Consider the following 23,548-nt stretch of genomic DNA (forward strand, 5'->3'; position numbering starts at 1 on the left):
TATGAATATTGGAGTACATGTGCCCCTATGCATCAGCACTTCTGTATCCCTTGGGTAAATTCCTAGTAGTGCTATTGCTGGGTCATAGGGGAGTTCTATTGTTAATTTTTTGAGGAACCTCCACTCTGTTTTCCAGAGCGGCTGCACCAGTTTACATTCCCACCAACAGTGTAGGAGGGTGTCCATCTCTCCACACCCTCGCCAGCATCTACAGTCTCTTGATTTGTTCATTTTAACCACTCTGACCAGTGTGAGGTGGTATCTTGGTGTGGTTTTGATTTGTAGTTCCTTGATGATGAGTGACGCTGAGCATCATTTCATGTGCAGATGGTGTATTACTTTTAAAATTCAAGAAGCCGGCCTCCTGAGTCCAGGCTCCCAATCACTATGCCATGGTGACCTGTGCTTCTCCAGGAGGTCGTTGAAGTGTGAGGGAGCCTCGCTGCCTGTGGGCAAGAGGTGCTCGGGGACCCTCCACCCCTGTAACAGTAGTGGTGCCAGTGACACAGATGCCTGAGTGAGAAAGTGTCCCCGAGGTGTTCGGGAGCAAAGGAGAGCTTTGGAGTAGGTTGGCCCTGCTTTTCCTATAGTGATCTCTCTCTCCTCACTCTGTCATCTGCTTTTCTTAAAGCCCATTTGGAAGGATGACACTTAAGTCTGGGTCACACCAGCAGGGGCAACAATATCACTTCACACAGCACTCACTGTACAACATGTATAGGGGGCAAGAATGTGATAGGTGGAGAGAATCTGCTTGGCCCTCAATATTTTTCCAGAGATAGTCTTGGCCTGGATGATCAGAATCATATCTAAGTCAGTTTTAAACACATAGGCCATCCTGGGATGCGGCCGCAACGCGCTGGTCAATGTTTCTCCACCCCCTCTTCTAGAGGCAAAGCCCTGATTCGTGGCGTTTAGTATTGTGGTCCATGGATACCGCCACCCTGGTGGAATTTCATGTTATGGCCACAACCTCCCTGGGCAGTCAGGAAGCCCGGGGGCCGTCAGATTCAGCCCCCTCCTGATGGGGGTTAGAAGGTTAGGAGGGACGGGGCAGTGGTGTTGCTGTAGGAAGCAAGTGTCGGGTTTAGGTTCTACACATCCAGCCACTGAAGCTATGTGCAGATTCCATCTCTCTCCACCCCATCTCGACGTTTTCTCGCCATAAAATCAGGAGCCTAAGAACTTCGAGAAGACCACAAAAGGATTCATAGAACTTGCAGCCTGTAAGCAGTTAGGTGGAGGGCAAGAGAGCATGGGCCATTGAGGTCTGTCTTGTTGGGTGATGGAAGAAAGTAGAAAAGAAAGAGAGGGAGGAATGGTTTTATAGTCCATGCATGTTTGTATCTGAGTCTTCGGCTTTTCCCCTCTTCTCTGCCTCCTTCCACTGGCTGCTCTTTGAGCCACTCCCAGGAATCCTGTTTTAGCAGAGGCGCAGCTGCAGGGCCTAACTACCCAAACCCTTGTCAGGGACACCTGCCATGAGCCATGTTGGAGCAGATACAGCCCGTTTCCCTCCTAAAGGACCTCAGTGCTATGGACTGTATACTCGGCACGGTTGCATGATATGCTACCCTTTAGTGCCTTATGATTCACTGGGTCACAATCTCAAAGTCCAAGCACGTTGTCTGTTGCCTTAAAATATTGATCAACAGATATTTATAGAGAGTCCTGTTGTATCTGCCAGTTACTGGTGGGCACCATGAGGTACAAAAGTGATTCAACCTAATTTCTGACCTAAAGAGCTGAGGATGCAGTTAAGAAAACGTGACAGCCACATGAACCAATCCCCGAGTGAGGAGCAGTTGTAATAGTATGATGACCATTTGTTAGACTACAGTATTTATCAGAGATTGTGAGGCATCCGTAATTAGAGGAGAATCTATAATAGAATTTGTTTAATAAAGGCAGTCAAAGGAGTGAGATGACTGTATATCCCAGGAAATTATAGTGTTCTTGTTTATTAGATAACAATGCATACCCATTTTTAACCTATATCCCCAACTTATTTTATAGTTATAATCCCTTTTTAACAAATACGATTACAGCAGCCCGTTCTGTGTAATAAAAATATTTCTTCTGCTGGCCAACAGCCCACACTAACACTCTTTTGCTGATGGAGATCCAAGACTCCTTTAGGAAAAGCCTGCTATGAGAAAGACATTCACAAAGGCCTGTCCATTTGGCAATAAATCTGCTTAACAAGAAGGTCATCTTTTCAGCGGCGTATCGACCCTACAGGATAGGTTTGCTTATCTGTACAGTGTTAAATAACTCTGAACAGAATTTGACTTTTCAAATGTCGCACTGATTTTACTCAGGGCTTGTAGGTCTCCTCCAAATAAAAGTTGTGACTGCTGCTGGTCCACAGAGCTCGTGAGGATCAGTTCTAGGTAGCAGAGCGTGGGAATCTCATGGAAGGTTTTTGAGGGCAGAAGGCCCCCGACACAGGCCAGCGAAGGCGAGGGAGAGACCGCATGTGCCCCGCCATGGCCATTCCCCTACTTGATCATTTGTGCTGCTAGAAGGAAGCAATCACATTCCCGTTGTCCAAAAGCTAGTTTTCACTTGTTTTTGGAAGGGTGTTTTTGTAATTATATTAAAATGTAGGAATGCTGAAGTAAAATCTGGCAAGTTTGCAATATAGGAAAGGAAAATAGTTATCAATCTACCCTGTGTCTCTAGGACAGTATGTACACACGAGACCGCCAGGTTCTCTGCACTAACGTGAATACATTCTGGCTTTGGAAGGCGAGGATGTCTGTGTTTGGGTTAAGGGGCCCTCCTGCTAAGCTTCAATTAGGTGAGGCTGGTAAAGTAAATAAAAGGTAATGGATTGTGTCCATACGTGACTTCATTCCATCCTTTGAATGGCTTTATCAATAACCGCTAGAAGGCAAGACTCCGCTGTTGGTGTGTTCAGCATACCTCCAGGAAAGAGAGCCGACTTTATTTGCCAGGATGTTTGAGGTGTGCCCAGACTAAGCCCCCAGATCCTTCACCATAGGATACATCCAGTATCGCTTTTCTAAAATGATTAATGTTTTCTTTGTCTGTTCTAAGAGTTACCCCAAACTTCTTGCACTGTGCTAAACAGACTCCCCCGCAGGTGGCTGTGCGTTCAGGACTCACCAGTTTTCACGGTGTGTGTGCACTTACTTCTCCCCCTACGGTCGATCCACGTTTGTTTCCTCCGTACTCAATTTCTCTTGCTGCCCTGTGAATCCAAATTTAAGGGCTGTGTTTAATTGCATGTTGGGATGGGATACCGGTGGAGGGGTGGTTTTTGATAGCTTTTTCACCAAATCTAATTTGTGTCCCATTTTTTCCCCAAACAATTTCCTATTTCTAAAATTTCTGCCAGTTCATGGAAATTTGGAATCTACAGTTATTGTTCATTGAAGGATTCTTCCTAATTAGACCCCAGGGCAAGGACTTGCCCTTCATCAGTTGAATGTTGCGCATTTCCTGACACGCCGCTGCCCCCTAGTGCAGCGCGCTGGTGAGCGCACCCGTCTCTGCAGACATTCTTGATTTGCATTATTACTGTCCCATCAGTCCATTTCATGGACAGGGGCGATGTGATTAGACACTAATCCATGTCTCAGACAAAGTCCTTCACAGGCCCCATTTTTCCAAACAGATCCTATTCCGGGAGCAGGAGTTTGGTGGGGGAGCGAGTGCAGATGAGAAAAACGGGGTCTCCCCTGGACTCTGCAGACCCCTTTCCCGTGGAGAGACAGGGCCATGAATCAGAGGAACAAAAATTCAGGACAGTGCCATGAATCAGAGGAACAGATCTTGTGCTAAGTGCATCTAGAGCGAAGTAACAAGAACACTGGGCTTGCAGAGAGATAAGCTTAGGGAATTTCCTTACCTCTTTGAGCCTTTGTAAAACTATCATAGATTAAAAATAAAAAAATAATCATAAGATGTCTTAAGGATTTATGACATCATCTATTTTTGAAGGTTTTACACATTGACATGTGATATAAATCTTCATTGATTATGATTACTGTGAATGAGGTAGCCATTAGGTGCAATTTAAGGAGAACGGAAAGGCATTCCGACCCCAAAGACTGGCTCTCTAAACTGTTCTACAATGATCACAAAATTGTAAGCCATGTATGTGGTCTCCAGGAGGTTCTGCCAAAATGACCTTGAACAAGTTGTTTAACTTCGTTGGGTCTCTGTTTTTCCATCTATAAAGTATTAGTGCACCTATTTAAAGGGATTACTTGGGGATTCAGTGAGATAACATATGCCTGGCACACGGCAGATTTCAATAATTGTTAGTTCCTTCCTCCTCCTCCCTTATTTTTTTCTGGTCTGAAATAGTCAACACCTGCCTTTGACACCAGACACTAATGGCTAGATGGTGCCTGGACAGTGTGCTGTGATGCCCACCTTCTGAATTGTCCCCCCGCAGGGTGGAGAGGCAGCCCTCCTTGTCACCATTAGCCCTCATATTGGCGAGGACATCTGCCCTAGGGAGGGGATAATGCAGAGACAGTCATTAAAATCTTTGGTGTCGGGAAGTGTAACTGACAGGAAGCTGGGGATATGCCTGCTCAGGGACCATGCACTTCCTTGTGAGAATACAAGAGACTTTCCTTCTTTAATGATTATAGCTGCAGTGTTGACTGGGCGAGCTGACAAGAGAAAAGAAAGGCATCCGATGCAGGAAAAGTCATTTTATGATAGTGATTTTTTTTTTTTGCCATAGAATACATTATAAATATCATACCTACTTTTCAAAATCAGAACATTTTAAAAAGCAGATGCTCAGTCTTCCTATGTGAATTGCCAAACAAATGAAAAAGGTCTTAAACCCAGTATAATAGAGGGAAACACACCAAGCCACACCTACATGTGCACACGTGCACACACACACAAATACTTCATAGGTAAAAAAATTTTTTCTGCTTTCACATGTGGTTTTTGATTTTAATGGAACATTGGCGGGTTTTGTTAGGTAGTTCGTAAGTTTCCATAGAGAGGGGAAGAGACTAAGGAGACTGATTATTTGATGCTAAGGAAGAATTTGCACTAAGAACTTCCCTCCCACCTAACCCTACTCTGTCATCACCTGACCATGGACTGGACAGAAGTCACAGGGAGCCAAAGAAAATTATGCATTTCACTAAATTTGTGTAATATCCTTTCACCTCATCTTAGATGTTGTGCTGGAATCCACCAGCAGGAATTTTTACTTTTCGAATCAGATTTCTAGAGTAGAGCTAGAGGGGACGGTAGATATTGGCCTGGCCAACTCCTTTATTTTAAAAATGGGAGAAGTGAGGCCTCGAAAGACACGTGATTAGCGTGCCCTCCTTTATTATTTTCTCTCTTTCCAAATGTCTTTATCAAGTTTGCTTGTTCCATTTCCCCATAGGATGATTAGTGTGCAAAAGCACTAGACCTGGCGTGCCTGACCTTGACTCTCAGCACCACACAGTGGTGATCAGTGAATTTCATTCTTAATCTGCAGCCAACTGCTGCTTCTCAGGAGAGTTTATCATTACAATAGACAAAGAAAGGGATTGCTGAATAAGAATATTGTCACATTTAGTAACATTTCTTTAAATTATTTGATGCACAATTTCATGTCCAAGTGTAATACTTTAGCCTATGTCTTGGGAGGGGAAAGTACTCATTTGTGAATTAGCAATGAGATTCTTGGGTTACATGAGGAGAAAAAGATGTGTTCTAGTTTTGTACTTTACTAAAACTTCAGGGATTAAAATTTTACCTCATGTAAAAGCCCTTTTGGCAACTCATTCAGTATTACCCAATATGCAACAAGTATTTATTGAGCTCCTACTATGGTCCTAGCACTATTTGTAGTCTTAGGATGTATCAGGGAACAAAACAAAGATTTCGGTTTTCCAAACTATATCTCAATATATATTTAACATGAAATGAACTACTTCTGCCTAATACCACAAATTATTCTTGGACAGCATTCTAGTAAAAGCATGTCATTTTTTAAAACTTGTCTCCCTTAAAAGAAAAGGTCTAGTTTCTCAAGAAAATGATTTTTTTGGGTCAAGTTGCATGAAATTTGGCACAATACTGCCTCCTTGTGGCCACTTGAATCAGGCACTTACACAACTATATGCTCAACTCTTATCTTTAAGGTAAGGTTTAAAGTGAAAATTACCTTGTTTTCTGGTGGAAGCCTTTTACACAAAATTACCTACCCAGGAGTATCTTTATTTAATTCCTTCTGGACTTTTTTTTAACAGAATGATTGGAAAGGCTCCATCGCTTTTGTAGTTGGAAACCGGATCGAGGACGATCTTCCCATTCGAGCCCTGGCCCTTGCGGTCCAGGTCCCTCAGCGCAAATACTTCAGTGTCATATCATGGCAAGACATTCTCCAAGAGGTACCTGGCCCTTCCCACCCTTAAGCCCCTTGAGGACTTTCTTTTTTTGCCTAAAATAACAGAAGAAACTAATAACGTGAATAAGACTTCCTATTTTGGGGCTGTTTGGTAAATTTGGGTGGATTCTTTTCAACAAAACCTAGCTAGAATCCATTTGAATTGTTTAATCTGGAAGAATTCGTTTGAGCCTGTGAATCTTGCCCTTTCAACATGCATTCATTTGACCAAATCTCTGTGGTCGTACCCGGCTCCATGGAAGGCTCTCTGAGGAATTCTCTGTTTAATGAAAGATGGACTAATAAAAGACTACACTCTTTACTGTGCTAGGGAAGTCCCTAACTGACCAGAAGAATTCTGTCCACAGAGAGGCCTCGCTCTCAGAGGTCAGAGAGGAATGACAACATAGGAAAGTCCTGGCAGGTGGCACATACTCCCGTAATCACTAACAGCTTCACCAAAGTGACTATAAATATTTTACCTAATTAATGAAGCTCTCTTCCTTGCTAGGTTTCCCAACCCTTCAAGCCACCTAAGTATTGGAAATTCACATATACCTAACTATACTGTAAGTACGCTTTTCTTGTTCATCACCAATCAATTTAATTTTCTTATAGATCAATGAATCCCATGCCCTTCTTGGAACTCCGTCTAAAAAAGGAAAGAAATCTGTAGGCAGTAGTGTTCCCTTGTATTATGAGGTAAGTGAACCTCTTTACTGAAAAGAGTTTTGTGATTTTTAGAAAATGAGAGTGGAAGTTGTAATATGATAGTCACTTTTTAAGAAGTTTCTAATTCATTCTTTGAAAGCAAGTTCTTGGTCCTCATTGGAACTGCCTGAGGGTAGACACTTAAAAAATCGCCTCCCTTCTAACAAAATCCCTCTCTAGGAATAAAACTGTTCTAGATTGTCGACACCATCACTGCATCCAATTGAAGGCTGTAAATCAGAAGTTTTTATATTCAAAAGAGTTGGGTCATACTTTTTCGTGGTAATTACTGAGTGTTGATGGTATGAAAGGGAGCTGTATTATTAGTGTGTTATAAAGTATTAGTTTCACCAAAGGAACAGTGTAAAAAAGCCCCCAGAAAGTGTTTCCTGTAGAAGACAAAGACACAGCTGTTACAATTTTCCATCAGTTTGTGAAATTTGGGCACATTTCCACCCTACTTTAACCAACATGAAATCACGATCATTTTCAGAGTAACGGCCCATTCTGTTCCAAAAGATGCTTAACACAAAAGTCTGGCCTGGGTGACCATTGGGTTTATGCAGAGACTTAGAACTCGTGCTCAGTACCACAGGATTTCCTCCTGTGCTGCCTTGTTAATATCTAACTTACAGCTTACGAGAAGCTATAAAAATCCAGTGATTAATTAGAATATCACTTAAAATATGTCAGGCACTGTTTTATGGCTCGTCAGACTGAAAACATAAAGATTTTTGGATCTTTCTAAGACAAACTTGTTTGCACTTTATTTCAGTGATCTAATAAAGTTTTTATGTGTCTCAGGTCTTGGATGATTTCCTAATGGGCTCTTTAGTATTGCCTGAATACTATCTGAACAAGTTTCGTTGGATTTATTTACACTTGACAATACTGTGGATTTTACAGCATTAACTCTATGCTACTCTATCATGAAAAACTGATTCTGTGCTGTTGGAGTCAAATAACGGACATTTCCCTTCTTTTATGATGCCCTGTATGTCTGCGCTCCAGTTGAAACATTATGCACTACCTGGATTTAAAATATTGGAAGTTTTCTTCTGAAGTAGCCATAGAAATCCATGTCCAATGCTCAGGCCTGGGACCAATTAGCCCCTCCCCCCCAAAGGACTCTTTCTTCTTCAAAGATGCTCAGTAAAAATCAGAGATGATAACAGGCCAGTTTTGATGTCTAATCTGGACAGACATTTTGACTTGGATGTGGGCTAGCACAACGTTAAAAACCCCGAATTCAGTTAGAAAGCCATTCCTCTCCAATATGTGCTATGGCTCTGGGTTGTGAATCCTTCGCTCAGGGGAGGTCCATCTCACATCTGGCTCTACCACATTCTTCCAGTGGAGCATTTGGGCACTAAGCCTCCCACACCCCCTCACATACCCTTTTCTGAATGGTTCCAGAAGAAAAGGGAAGGGAGGATGAGCACCCCAGAGATTGGCCCTTAGGTATACCAGACACGCATCAACTCCAATTGCTTCAGTAAAACCAGACATAGAACATAAAACAAATTCAGGTGCCTGATTGGTGTCCACGGAGGGCAGAATGCACATCCAGAGAAGAGGGCACATTTCCAACCTCAGTCCCTTCATGCTTAGGACCAGTTCAGAAACTCTGTCAGTTGGTACCTCATCCCAAGTGCAGTGAAAAGCTGCAGGCAGTGTCTGCTGAGAACCCTGAGGTGGTTGTGAGTGATGACCATGAAAGAGGCCCAGAAGCCAAACTCTTTGGGGACTTGGGGAGTTTTAAGGCTCATGAGTCTATTTCTGCTGGAAGTCTTGCCTGATCCATAATGACTAGGACGCTTGGCACAAGTCACCTCCCCAGGAGCCTCTTTCGGAAGTTTCTTCCTCAAAAGATGCTCAATGGGAAAGAAAAGTTCATCTGAGACAATCATTTATGTGACATGTGAAATTCATAGAGTTGTGTCTCCTCCATTTTGGAAGGAGAACTCAAGGTAGATACTATGAAGGTCATCCACTTACATTTACCTCTATTGGTAGGATACCCTCCCTGGCCTTAAATCAGAACCTAGTTGTTCTCACTTTAAACATAGTTCTGACCAGTTTGGCTTTCTGGTTTCCTTGCCTGCAGTCAATTAGGAGCAGCAAATTAAAGTGAAATGTTACCACAGTGCAGTTCATCCATGAGCAGTAAAATAGCGTCAGAACCACATTACATATTTCCAATAACGACTTGCAACGTCTGAGCCAACAAAGACCACATTCCTAAGTGACCTGCTCAGGCTTTCACTTGGATGGCTTGGTGCTGTGTACACACAGCCTCATTTGGAAATTGTGTAATTTCCCCTGAAACTTCAGAGTTCATTGAGCCACACTATTGTATATATGAGAGAGCCTTTGTTTATAAACTACAGTTCTTTGAAAATGTGCTTAGATTTGTGCTAATGTAATTCCACGGAGACGTAGCTACAGCCCATTTGTTGGTTCACCTTCTCTCTTCGGAAACCATGTTCTGCTCTAGCAGGAACTATTCTAAGGACTCATATGGGAATAGGAAGAGAATATTCTCCTTTGTGCGTAGTCTCAGGGATGTTGGCTATTACTTTGTCATATTAGTAGTGGTATTTAATAATGAGGATGAAAATGATGATAATTTATGAACATAATTTCCAGCTCATAATCGTATTTGAGGATGTGGACTTATATGAAAATGGATATACAGATATGGTCTGCATGATGTAGTGAGCAGTTTTACCAAATGCCAAACAATTAATAAGTACATTCTTGTTCAACACTAGGGGCTTAAACACTAAACAGTGGGTGCAGGGAGATGAATATTCTATAGACTCTAACCTCAAGAAGCTTAAGGATTAGTTGGGGGGAAAGGGTAAAAATATATGTCCTAACACATAATAAATGGTCAACAAATGTTTATTAAAAGAGTTAACAGCATAACACATTGAAGTCCATGTGCTGAGGTCCCAGGTTCATGAGGGACAGATGAAGTGTCATGGACATTCAAAGGAAGATGAGGTCACCATTAGCTACTGGGGGGTGATGGGTGACATCTAGAAGAGCTTTGTGGAGAAGGTGGCGTTGGGAGGGAAAGAAGCATGGCTAATTTTGATCTTTAACATATATTATTCCAGTTAGCCCATATCACAACTCTGAAAGGAAATGTAAATATCCCCCATTTTACATATAGGAAGATGGAGACAGAGAGAAGGTAGGAAGTTTACTAATTGGAATATCGAAGAACTTGGATTTGACCATAGTTAAGTACATAGCCTCAGGACGTTCCTCTTTACCACAAACCTGGTACTTTTCCACTGGGCTCAAAGCTGTCCACTGTTAGAAGTGACTCCTGGCCGTTTGACATAAGCGAAGGCATAGGAGACAGAGAAGAGTGAGTATGTGCTAAATTTGTAATTACAAGGTGTCAGATACACTCAGTAGGCAAGGGAAATCCTATACACATTTGAGTTACAACTTTAAAATCCTGAAGATGGATATCTATGAGGAAATATTTCAAACACTCCATAAAATCCATGCTTTACGGTACACTCCTGAACTTAAACTTGTTTACTGATTATGCACAAGCATTTGGCCACATGTGTTCATTGTATGGACCACATAGAGAATCTGACTTGTTCATCTGCAGGTTTATTCAGTCCTGAGCCAAACTAAAAAGGAAAATATTAAGGATCCTTCCAAGCTTGTTGGAGTGTTCCCTCTGAGAGAGGTCCATGCGTACCACACATGCAAGGAGTCTCCCAACTGCAGTTAAATCTGAGACACAGTGCGTGCACGTTGTAAGAGATGTAGAAATTTTGGACTTTGGCCTTGTGACTTTCATAAATTAGAAAGAAAAAAACTACTAACTGGACAGATTTTTTTTTAATGTAATATCTTTGAAATCTGGGTAAAAACTGTCTTAAAAGGTTTAGATTCTACTCCATGGGTGTCTTTATTTTGTGAAGGTGAATATCATACCTTCCTACCCAGAAATGAGCACCCATCCACACACCGGCCGGAGTCTGACTGCCTGTGTGACTCATTCAGAAAAGACAAATGAGGTCACAGCAAATTTTTTTAAATTTTTTTAATGTTTATTTTTGAGAGAGAGAGAGAATATGCATGCAGGGGAGGGCACCCCTCACCACAATTAAAAAAAAAAAACACACAAAAGCTTGCTGAAACAAACAAACAAAAAATCTATACAGAATAAAAGTTTTTATGGCCTAGTTGGTGATTCTCTTATTTTAAAAATCAATTCTACACCACATAGAACCTGGAAAATCTGCAAGATTATGTAACAGTGCGATTTTATGAATACAAATAATTATTTTCCTCTTTACTCCCATCAGTAAAAAAAAAAAAAATAATAAGACCGTATTTTTTAACGGATATATATTTAAATTAAAACATGTCTATGGGCTTTTCTATTAGGAGAACTTTCTGGGGGATCATTCAATATGGAAAGATTTTTCTGATGTTAGATTTGAAAGTAATGAATCAAATGCAGTTAAAAAAGATATGGGTTGCAAATTTTATATATAAAGATCTAATTAGTTTCATCACGTTTCTAAGATAGTTTGCCAGTATACTGGATTAGTATCACCAGATATAATAATTTCATTTTGTTCATTCCTAGTGTAGATATATTCTTCAGCTCTTTCCCAAATATGTATTCATAACTCACAAGTAAGAACACAGACTTAATTATAATCTAGTTGCCTCCCTTGTCCACATTTCTAATAGGAAACTCATTTCTTTGACAGTGCATCAAATTAACAGTCTATTCAATGGAATTGTAAGCCCTTATTTTGTAGGGAGGGGGGTGGCCCGTGTCAGAATGAAAAATGGAAAACCCGTGCTTCAGAGATAGAAACAAATAATATGTGAAAACATTTAAGAAGTTTGAAGTTATTAAAATGGCAGATCTACTGGGACCAGAAAGCAGTATGTCATGGAAGAAACGAAGGAAGAGGGAGACAGGAAGCATTCTCTGGCCTTTCCAATCCTGCGTTTTAAAACAAAACAAAAAAATTCAGAAAGAATTGGAAGGTAGCCAACCTAATGCCGTTATTTCATAGAGCTTAGGGACACACCAGGAAATTACAGGCCAGTTAGTTTAACTTCACTTGTAGGGAAAGTATTAAAAACTGCTGCAGGAGATCAAGTAAAAGGATGCTTAGAAAAGCACAGCTTGATTAAGGCAAGCCTGGCCGACGTGGTTTTCGGAAAGGGAAGGTCATGTCTTAGGAACTTGTTGAAATTCTTTGAAGCTATTATGGCCGGTACAGTCTTCAAAGAATACAGTGAGGTCCAGGATCTGCATATCTTTTCCGTTCCGCACCAGTCCTTGTGGGACGCTTGCAGAACATGGCCCACACCAGGGCCTCGGTGCCCCGCGTTTCGAAACCACTATCAAAATAGTAGAAAATAGCCTCTGATGGAACATTTTTAAAGCTGGAACCAATTAACACAACCTGATATTTATAAATGTAAAATAAAGACTTGGAACAAAATTTAGGAATATTGAGCTGTAACAAAGAAGTACGGCCTTGGGACTATAAAAACAATCGGGGGAGTCATGGTGCCAAACTCTGGGCTTCGGAGGCATTTCTCACCCAAAGAAGGGAAAATGACGAGAAGTCACAGTGCTAGAAACGGTTGTAGGGTAAAGAGTTACGAAGAGTCGCCACCAAATGAGTTTTGTCAAAATGGGAAAAGGAGCTGTCAGATGTGTTAACAACCCGAGGCTCTCCGGTCCTGGGGAGGGCCAGAGCAGCCCAGCGGAGAAAGTTTAGTCCAGGCTCGTCAGCGAGGGGCGGAAGGTCAGGCCTCCATTGCTTCAGGAATGGGCTCCTAGGGAGAGAATATATTTGCCTCTCGCATCGGAAACCTGGAGTTCGGTTTTCAAAGAAAAGCACAACTCAAGCAAAGGCATTGAAAAGCATCCAAATCATGCCCCCTAGCTCTTTTTTACCCTGGGGCACAGGCGGCTGGCCAGGCCTGTGCATTCCAGAAGGAGGCAAGTAGTCAACTGGTGAGGAGTGGGATCAGAAGCTGCGGCCCCTGGGATTCAGCAGCAAGAAGCCTACACCATCCGAGTGCCATCCAAGTATAGGGACGCTGGTGGGACCTTTGGTCCGTGGGAGACCTTCTGGACAAGAATCTTGGTGAGATTTTCAGGACATAGATCTCACTGGAGGAGCAGCCACAAGAATGAAACAAGGTTCAGCTTGTGAAGCATCATAGTCTTTCTCAGCCAGGATGGATGCTGGAATCTCTCCAACACTCTACACTCCACGCCCACCATGATGGGAATGATCTCAGGGAGGGAATCAGAAAGACAGTATCCTTCTAGTCCTGTATCTAAGACTGTGAATAATCTGCCTTTAGATATGGTAGTAATAATAATAGTTATGATTTATTGATTCACTTAGTTTATTCCAAGTCCGGTGTGCTTGGCGCTTCATATGTATTAGCTAACCTAATCTTCTCAGCAGCCTGCCAGGGGATACTTTCAGAGGGTGAACGTGGGTCCTCGGACAGGTTAAGTAACTCAATGACTCAGAAGCGTCTGTCCCTTCTGCTTGCATCACATAAAAATTGAGGATAAATAGCTGAGATTCTCCAAGTGGTTGTTGTGGTTTAACATTTCTTGGATACAGGCTACTGTTAACAATTAGAATTAAGCTTTAAACCTCTCAGTCGTTTGGGATATGTTTATTGCTTTTCCTACTACTCCGGCGAAAACTCTGGTCTATCTGCATGTGGCAAAGCTGCCAAACAATTTTAGTCCTATTTTTCTGAGCCACACTAATGAGTGGCTTCTGCCCAAATGTTTGGACCAACTGGAACTTTTAATTCTTACAGTTTAGATCTCTATGGCGAAGGTGACTAAGTCTTTTCTTTGGGAGAGGGAGGAAGGAAGGATGGGAAATGAGGGGGAAGCTAATGTATATGCATTAGAGATGAAGGTGTGGGAAGAAAGAGACCCGTCTGAAATCCTACAAGATTTAGTGAGAGTGAACCTCATCGCCAGCGTGCCTTCTGCTAGTTTGGTGAGACATGTACGTAGCGGTTAGATACGCTCGTCCAGACCAGTCTGCCTGGGCTTATGCTCTGATTCCACCACCCATGAGCTATACCATCTAGGGCGAGTTCTGTAACTCTATCCTACCGGTTTTTTCCTTTGCAAACGCAGCGCCATGGTGGGATCTGCCTCATTGAGCTGTAGTGATGATAAAATGAGATGGCAAGTACAAAATACGTAGCATAGTCCCTGTCGAACAGCAAGTGTCCGTTAAAGTTAAGCTATTATAGTTTCTTTTTTTAATTTCTATCCTCAGTCATAGTGAATGTTGGAGTTCTGGACTTCAGAACTAGAAACATCTGTAAGCAGGGTATTTTATTTTTTTATTTTTACTATAGTGCAAAACACACAACATCACATTTGCCATTTTAATTCTTTTTAAAAATTTTTTAACATTTATTCATTTTTGAGAGACAAAAACAATGTGAGTGAGGGAGGGGCAGAGAGAGAGGGAGACACAGAATCTGAAGCAGGCTCCAGGCTCTGAGCTGTCAGCACAGAGCCCAATGTGGGGCTTGAACTCACGGACTGCAAGATCATGACCTGAGCTAAAGTAAGATGCATAACCAACTGAGCCACCCAGGTGCCCCCATGTTAATTATTTCTAAGTGTACAGTTTAGTGGTGCTAAATATACTCGCATTTTATAGCCAGTCTCCAAAACTTTTCATCTTATTTTCATCTTACAGAACTGAAACTTTATATCCAGTAAACATCTCCCCTTCCCCCCTTCCCCTAGACCCTGACGACCATCAGTCTGCTTTTTTTCCTATGAATTGGACAACTGTTGATACCTCATAGAAGCGGAATCATACAACATTTGTCTTTTTGTAACTGGCTTATTTCATTTTGCATAATGTCTTCAAAGTCCACCTGTACTGTAGGATATGTCAGAATTTTCTTCCTTTTTATGCTGGATAATATTCCACGTTATGAATGTATAATATTTTATTTATCCATTCAACCATGGATGGGCCCTTGGGCTGCTTCCGTCTCTTGGCTATTGCAAATAATGCCATTATGAACTTTGGTATGCAAATTATGAGCAAGTTTTTCAGCAGGTGGAGTACAATTAATACAAGGTAAATTAATCACTAGGTGAGTAAGGAATAAAAAAAGGCAAACTAATGGTCAAAGGGTATTTGAGTTATTCCATTATACTAGTCTTCATGACCGTGATGGAAAATAATATACATTCTTCTTCTTTGTTGTCATGTAAGGGATAAATATGACTGAACACGAAGTAGTAATCATTTCTAAAATAATAATTATAATAACAAGATCTCACATTTTAAAGAAAGATTTTCAAACTACCCTTTCATTATATCTTCACACCCTCATGTGAACCGAACCAAATAGCTAGTATTATCTCCATAGTGTGTACGGGAAAATGGAAATGTTGGAACCTCAGATGATTTGCTCCCTGTCTCTAGCCAGAGCTAAAATGAGTGCCAGTCTTCCTGACTCATGGCCCAGGGCTCTACTCTACATCCAAAAGAAAGCAAGCCTCCCTCATTAAGAATTTCTTCTTTCTTCTTGCATTTTCCACAAGATAATTTTAGACAGTTTATAGATACAAAAGTTGTATTTTGTTAAACATATTTTAATGTGCATTAAAAATAAAAAAGGGATACTGACTTACAAAATCCCCAACTCTGTGGCTTAGGATAGAGCTAAATAATTTTGTTTTTATTTGCTTTACAGTTAAATTTAGAGAAAAATATTAGTTGCCTAATAGAGGTGGTACCCAGCTTTGGCTAAATCATCAAGGGATGTTCAATGACTAAGGTTTAGGAAATGCTTCATTGTCATCTACCCCACAAATGTTTGAGTATCTATTATGCACCAAATCTATGACAGGGTTTGTCTTGGTGAATAAAACAGAATTCCCTGCCCTTGCAGAGTTTACATCCGAGTAAAGGCAGGAATTAAGCAAAGCTCAAACAAGCAAACCAATGTATCCGTACTTATGAACTAGGATCAGTGCTTTAGATCAGAGAGAATGCTTCAGACTGAGTGGACATGAGCTGGGAGACAAAGAGGAGGCAACTGGAAAGAGTGGGGGAGGGTATTCAGGCAGAATGGGAAGCAGGTGCAGAGAACCTGAGGCAGGAAAGGATAGATGTTGGCCTTTTAGAAGAACAAGAGGCCATCAAGCCTGGAACCTGGAACGTGAGGTGGCGAGGGGCCAAGGTCAGACCTCTGAGCACTAGTGGGTCCTTTTTAGGAAAGAGTTTGCATTTTCACTTCATAGGAAACAGGAAGCCATAAAGCCCCTTAAAGGGGGAGCATGACACAATCTTGAGTTCTTTTTAAAAATGTTTTCCCACTGCTAAGTGAGGACCCAATTGGGACAAGGCAGGAAGCAAACATGGGAGTGAGGAGACCCTGGGAGTATCCATGCGGAGACAGAGAGTGCAGACAGAAGGGGAAGAAGGCTCGGCAGCAGGGTCCCAACATGTGAGGTGAGGGGTGAGGGGCAAGTCGGCATCAGAAGACTACAAAGTTCTGGCTTGAGAAACTGAGCGAAACCTTCTGATAGAAAATTGGAGATTAGGTTGGGGGGAAGTTTGAAAGTACCAGAGGTTAACTTGGATACTGTAGGAGAGACATCTAAGGAGATATCAAAAAGGAAATTGGATATGTGAGTCTTCTTTCCCTTTCTGTATCTTCACATGCGTAACTTGGTGATGGTGTACAGTCAGCGTGGAAAAAGTGCTTTTGTATGAAGAGCTCGCTTATTAAATGCAGGGCTGGTGAGGCAGCAAGGCAGGCCGAGTAAAGCACAAGCCACCTCAGCAGCAGAGGCTCAGCACCGCCCCCGGGGCACTAGCGGTTCTGGACCCTTCCGTCTTCCCTGGTTGGGTACGTGTCCCCATGGTGGTTTCCTCCCTGGGGCTGACAGCCCAGTGGTTTACAGCTGTGCTTGTTTGTGTGTGATTCCTGATGTCAATATTGGTTTGCTTATAAGTAAGGTCCAAAAGAGTTTGAAAAACCAATTCCCTACAACCCCCTCAATCCATCCCCATTTCCTTTTGAGTTTTCCCCTCTGTCAGTCTCTCACATCACACTGCACCAGCCCTCTCCTCACTGAGCAGACATCAACCGAGTTTCTGTTGTATGCTGGGTTACAGACACAAGACCAAATTGAACCCTGATCTGACCTCCCAAGCTCCTAGTGGATAACTGTTTTGTAAACAATGTATCTGTTCCCTGCTATTTCATTTTAATATCTTGCAGCAAGTCTGGTGTAACAGTTATATATTTAATCCCCAGTTATAACTGTGTCTGCTCTTCATTGAGCCCTGAGACTGAACCCTCATTGTTCACAACTTCCAGCCGAAAGGGTAATGATCCCCTAGACCAGGTATTTTGGAAGAAGAGAGCAGGAAGGTAGGACACCGAAATAGTCAAAGATGCAACAAAGATACAGAAAGCCTGTTCTGTATCTTAGAGGCAGAGAAAGTATTGGCTGGAATTGAAGTATGGTAACAATTTTCATGCTTCTACATGTCTTTAATATGACTTCTTTCTGAAATTCTAACTCTTTCCTCCATCTTTGGTTACAATGAAAGGAAGAAGAAATACCAAACCAAAGGTGCAAGAACTCACTATTAGAAATTCATTTATATTTCTTGAAAAGCTAGTGCACATATTATATAGTCAACAAATATTCAAATGCATGAATTTCAGATAAATATTTATATATTAAAAATGCATCCATTCTGCTTCACAAACTCGATCAGCCAAAAACAGCCCTCAGATCTTGTTAAGTAGCAAGGTAATGTAAGTTTGCTAAAATATGTCCTCTGTATTACTTTGAGAAATGTATAAAACATATGTCATTACAAATTTAGTATTTTGAAACATAGAAAACCAATCCTACAAAAATCCTTACCAAGAAAAAGTGTTGTTCAATAAACAAACCCCTTCCTTTAAATTTTTGTATTTCAACTTCATACTTCCTTGGATTATAATGTGCATAACCATTTGAAAACTGCATAACTCTGATGGTGAGAAAAAATGGCCTGCATAGTGCCCTGCATACCCCTAACACTCCTGGGCTAATTAATAAGTTTATCATTATCCTAATTAGCTTTAGAATTTAGACCAAAAAACAAAAAAAAAAAAGAATTTATATGAAAAGACAGACTCACTCTAGCTTCACTCCTTTATCAAGAAACATTGAATTAGATGATCTTATTTGTCAGAAAGAATAGCTAAGTATTTTAGTTATTTTGAAATCTTATAATATCCTTTTATTTATCTCTGGAGCTATCGAGAGGCAGAGCAGAGTCTAATAACATGTGACATTATCACAGGCCACCACTGCTGTCCTCTCCTGCACTTGTAGAGATTGACTTCAGGAATATCACTGAAAAAAGAAAAGGATAGATCCTATCTGGATTTAATGCAGGGGGCTAATATATTACTTTTTGTAACTAATAAAATTTCAAGGACTGACAGCAAATTTCTGATTTGCTTTCCCCCCAGTAAAATGTCTGCTTTGAATTATGCAGAAGGAATCCTTCTTCCTGCCAACTTGTTTCAATTCCCTGTGCAAAACCATCCAGAGAACACTGTCAGAGGTTTCTTATAGAAGTTCATTTCAGGATTCCTCAATCAGTGGAGGAGAACACACATATGTGTGCACGCACACACATGCACACAGACACACGTGCGCTCTTTTTCCCTCTGTTTTGGAGCAAGCAAAGGAAAATGTACTGCACTGGTTAAGTCTGTGTCTGGTGCTTTCCCTTTCTGAGAGCAGGGACAAGGATTAGTCATCAGATGAGGGAAAGAGTTTTTCGGTCTCACCCCCGGCCAGCGTCCTGTTTTATGTACGCAGGCCCGCCCTGTGTGTAGGTGGAGTAGGCAATTGCCGTGTGATGTGATTTAAGAGGTGTTGGAAGTCCTGCCTGTCCAAAAATAGCCCCCACAGCCGCCTGTTGAGTTCAGGCACAGTGTCCATAAAACCCCGGTTTAAATGAAATGAAACTGCATTTTTCAGACTGTTAACCCCTTACATCCGTTATCCCATCAGCATGCCCTTATTTATCAGAGTTAAAAGCTGGACGCTGGGGGGGATGTCCTGTGCAGAAAGAGCAGGGGAAGGGGTCAGCAAGGTCCCCAAGGCTCCTCGGAATGGTGCAAGAGTCACTGTCCCCAGAAGCAATTTCCGCACAACCATGATTGAGTTTGTTGGAACGAAACCTCTTCCACATTCATTTGATCAGGCAGTCTGTCTCGTTTGAATTGGTATCGGAAGGAAGATGACATTTTCTCAAGCAGGCAATGTTCTTCTCTGTGACCCGAAAAGAAGGCAAGATAAGAACAGCTCACATTTGGAAAATGCCTCTTTGAGTACAAAATCCTTTCCCACAGAGTGTCAGATCCGATCCCGACAGCAGCCTTGTGCGGTGGGCTTACACATCTGACTCTTCTCAGGTGGCAGATTGGGAGGGTCTCAAAGCTGTTAAGTGACTTGCCCCACTGCCTGCAGGCAGCCAAATAATGGCAGAGCCCCGCGTTGGAACCCCAACCATATAACTCCAAATTCAAGGTTCATTCAGTTAGCTTCACGCTCCTGGAGACACAGTCCCTATAGTCAGGGAGCTGATGGTTAAGCTTCATCCACTTAGTGACTAACCTAAACAAGAGCACGCTCCGGACGTGTTCCCCACATTTCTAGAAGAACTGTGCGAGACTCGGGCTTCCATGGGCACACATTTGGCCTCAGACCCTGGAGTTAGGTTTTATCAGGCAACAAACACCCCCAGCTAGAATACTGACCACTTTACGCACAGCTGTCAAAGACAGCAATAAGGCACATTAGATAAGGAAAATAAAAACAGGAATTGGTGGGAGTTAGCTCAGAATTTTCTCTAGATGTCTTTGGGATTTAGAGGTTTTCCGAGACTAAATAAAAAGTGGGATAGGATCAGATCAGGCATTGTGAAGTGACTCTGAAGTCTAGGATTTCTGCTTTACTCCAGAACTGAGCACACATGGCTCTATGTCTTTACAGTTTTGTACTACCTCTAGTGATGGTGACACTCATTCCCTTCATACTCTCTCGCTGGTAAGACCAAAGTGCATTGAATTGAATAGAATTATGTAAAGTTGAGGCTTCGATGTTTCCCTTTATCAGTCAAATAACCCTGTTCAAATGCCCTCTCTTTTATGAAGTCTTCTTGGATTCTCCTAGGCAGAATTCATCTCATGAGATTATGTTGTGGTTGTCTGTTTGTGTGTGCCTTCCCCCACTTCGTAGCAAATGGCACGAGCATTAGAAGCCATGTGTTATTCATCATTAAAACCCCAGTGCTCCAAGCTAGCAGTCCTAAGCTATTGTGATCACGTATCCCATCAGTTAAAAAAAAAAAAAAAGGAACATTACTGCATACACATTGTGTATGTGTAGAAAGAGAGATAAAAATGCGCAAGAATAGAAACACATTACAAACATCATTGAACATCCTCAAAAATAAAAATCCCAAAGGAACAAATAAAAGTGTATTTAATCAGGAGTGCTAGTAATTTTCCCCCACCCTGCTGATAGATAGTCTTGTACATGGCCAGAGGTATGTGTGGAGACCAAAGCCACTGATTTGAACACATTGGTGGCACACAGTAAATGTGTGTGTAGTGGGTACAAAAATGAATGAACCCTCTTTTACACCCACAGTCTCTTTGGCACAGTAGACATTTTTCAGGGTACTGCTTTCAAAATTAGCAACCTAGAGCCACTCATTTATTTGCTTTCCTGGTCTTTGAGCACCCTGGCTTGGTGAGAGGAGGTTCCAGCTGGGTGTCAGCCCACACTCACCTGTTGCAGGGGACCCTTTTACAAGGCACAACCTGCACAATGTTTGTGAAGGTCTGTGTGATACGGGCTCATTCTTTCATCCAGCACTTTATTCATGCACCTATCACAGAATTAATTCCAGCCTTCAACCTGGAAAAGATGGAAATGAGTAATTCTATTACCATATGATAACAAAGAAGTTTTCAAAAAGCATGATGAGTGCACAGAACAATGCCTAAATCCTCCTAAAATTTTGAGGGAAAGGCTTTAGGAAAAGGGCTTGAAAGCTGAATGGGGAATTTGCCAAGTAATGAAGGAGCGGGAATGCGAGGTAAAGGAATCAGCTCATTCAAAATCATGCAGACCTGGGTGCCTGGCTGGCTCCGTTGGTTAAGCGTCCATCTAACTCTTGATTTTGGCTCAGGTCATGATCTCAGGGCTCATGGGATTGAGCCCCAGACAGCGTGGAACCCCCTTGGGATTCTCTCTCCCTCTCTCTCTGCCCCTCTCCAGTTTGCACACACTCTTTCTCTCTCTCTCAAAATAAATGAATAAACATTTTTTTAAAAAAAAAGAACAAAATTGGGGCAACTGAGTGGCTCAGTCGGTTGAGCATCCGACTTCGGCTCAGGTCATAATCTCACAGTTCGTGGGTTCGAGCCCCGTGTCAGGCTCTGTGCTGACAGCTAGCTCAGAGCCTGGAGCCTGTCTTCAGATTCTGTGTCTCCCTCTCTCTCTGACCCTCCCCTGCTTACACACACACACACTCTCTCCCTCTCTCCCTCTCCCTCTCTCTCTCTCTCTCCCTCTCTCTCTCTCTCAAAAATAAAAAAAAACAAAAGAACAAAATCATGTGGACCTAAGACGGTAGAGCATGAGCCAAGGAACTATAAATGAGGCTGAAGGAGCAACCGGGAGACTGGAAGGGTGCCTCACGGCCAGGTCATCCTGGGCTTGGCATTCCCTGCTGAGCCTGTGTAGGTTTTCTTAAAGGTGTGGGGGCCACTGAGGAATTCTGAGCTGAGAAGTAATATGAGCGGTGAAGATGTTAGTATCAGTGTGCAGGAGGGAGTTTTGGGAGGTTGGCGGGGGAGGTTGGCAGGGTGGCACTGTTAAAAATAGTCCATTGCTGTATAGCATTTGCATTGTGTGTATAATTTATCAGCTGTTTTATTATAAAAGCAATGCAATTTAATTGTAGAAAATCTGGAGAATGTAGGAAAAGCATTAGTCCATATAATAGTAGGGAAGAAGTATGGAAGTAAGAATTATCTGTAGAATATTACATCATTCAGAGATGTATGCTTCTTTTTAAAAATGGGGATGATATCATATATGCCTTCTATCATATTCTTTTCTCATATTATGACATTAGCCTTTTTCTAAATCCATATTCAGTGTCTATATAATAGAAAGCATATCTCTATTCAATAATTCACTTAACCACTCCTTTTTTGCCCTTCTTGCTAAATTTAGACTGTTTACCAACAGTTATGACTCTGATTGTTTCCTTATGAAAAATTTCAAGAAGTGGAATTACTGAGTCAAAATATATAAATCTTTTTAAAGCGCTTGACACATATTGTCAAAATACACTCGAGACAATTTGTGCCAATTTACATTCCTTCTAACAGTTACAATTTAACTGCACCCTCTTCAACACTGTATTTTTTATCTTAGTCAATTTGATAAGCAAAAATTGTAATGTTGAACATTTAATTGTGTTTTTATTGGCTATGTTTTGTGAGTATGGAATTCATCAGAATGAAATGATTACGTAATTCTATTTTCAGATATCTTCTGGTAGTGGAAGAGGGTCCTCTATTGTCTAAATTTCAGAATGGAGAATATTTGCTCTAAGTGATTTCTAAACATATTTTAAGGTGCTGTGAGGGGTAAAAGCAAGAAGCCGTCACCCAAGCCCTGCACAGACTCAAGGGCACCACAGGACAAGGACACACACACAAGACTGCTGATACCGTCACAGGAGAGGGTCGGCAGATATCAGAAGCGAGACCCAGGGAACGTGAGCTCAGACAGGAAGTCTGGGAAAGGTTGACTGAGAAGTCTCTTTGGTGTGAGCATTCTGATTTCCATCCTCTTCTTGCCTCCTTGTATCAGGTGCTCAAAGTAACAGGCCTCAAAATCATCTGGAGGGTTCTTTAAAAATGCCAATTCCAGGGGCACCTGGGTGGCTCAGTTGGTTAAACCTCTGACTTCGACTCAGGTCAGATCTCACGTTCGTGGGTTCGAGCCCCGCGTCAGGCTCTGTGCTGATAGCTAGCTCAGAGCCTGGAGCCTGCTTCCGGTTCTGTGTCCTTCTCTCTCTGCCCCTTCCCCTCTCATGCTCTATCTCTCTCTGTATCAAAAATAAATAAAACATTAAAAAAAATAAATAAAAAATGCCAATTCTAGATTCCAGCCACGGCAATGGGGATCTTCAGGCAAGTCCAGGAGCACATCTTCTGTCCTGGCATCCAGGCACTGCTGAGCTTGCGCTTGGACAAATGCAGCCTCCCTGGGTCCGCATGCTGCCCACAGGGCCAGGGAAGGGGACGTGCCCC

The 23,548-nt window shown here is 42.0% G+C and overlaps 1 protein-coding gene across 1 annotated transcript in view; it reads left to right on the forward strand.

The window, feature by feature from the left end:
* The window catches only part of SPAG17 (sperm associated antigen 17), a 224,761-nt gene that overhangs the window by 26,771 nt on the left and 174,442 nt on the right, over positions 1-23,548 (forward strand). The window contains exons 2-3 of the mRNA XM_029945849.1: positions 6,249-6,389; positions 7,004-7,087. Of these exons, the coding sequence (XP_029801709.1) occupies positions 6,249-6,389; positions 7,004-7,087 (225 nt within the window). The remainder of the gene's footprint in view (positions 1-6,248; positions 6,390-7,003; positions 7,088-23,548) is intronic.

The sequence above is a fragment of the Suricata suricatta genome, chromosome 8 (genome assembly GCF_006229205.1).
Source record: "Suricata suricatta isolate VVHF042 chromosome 8, meerkat_22Aug2017_6uvM2_HiC, whole genome shotgun sequence".
In the NCBI taxonomy this organism is placed as follows: Eukaryota; Metazoa; Chordata; class Mammalia; order Carnivora; family Herpestidae; genus Suricata; species Suricata suricatta.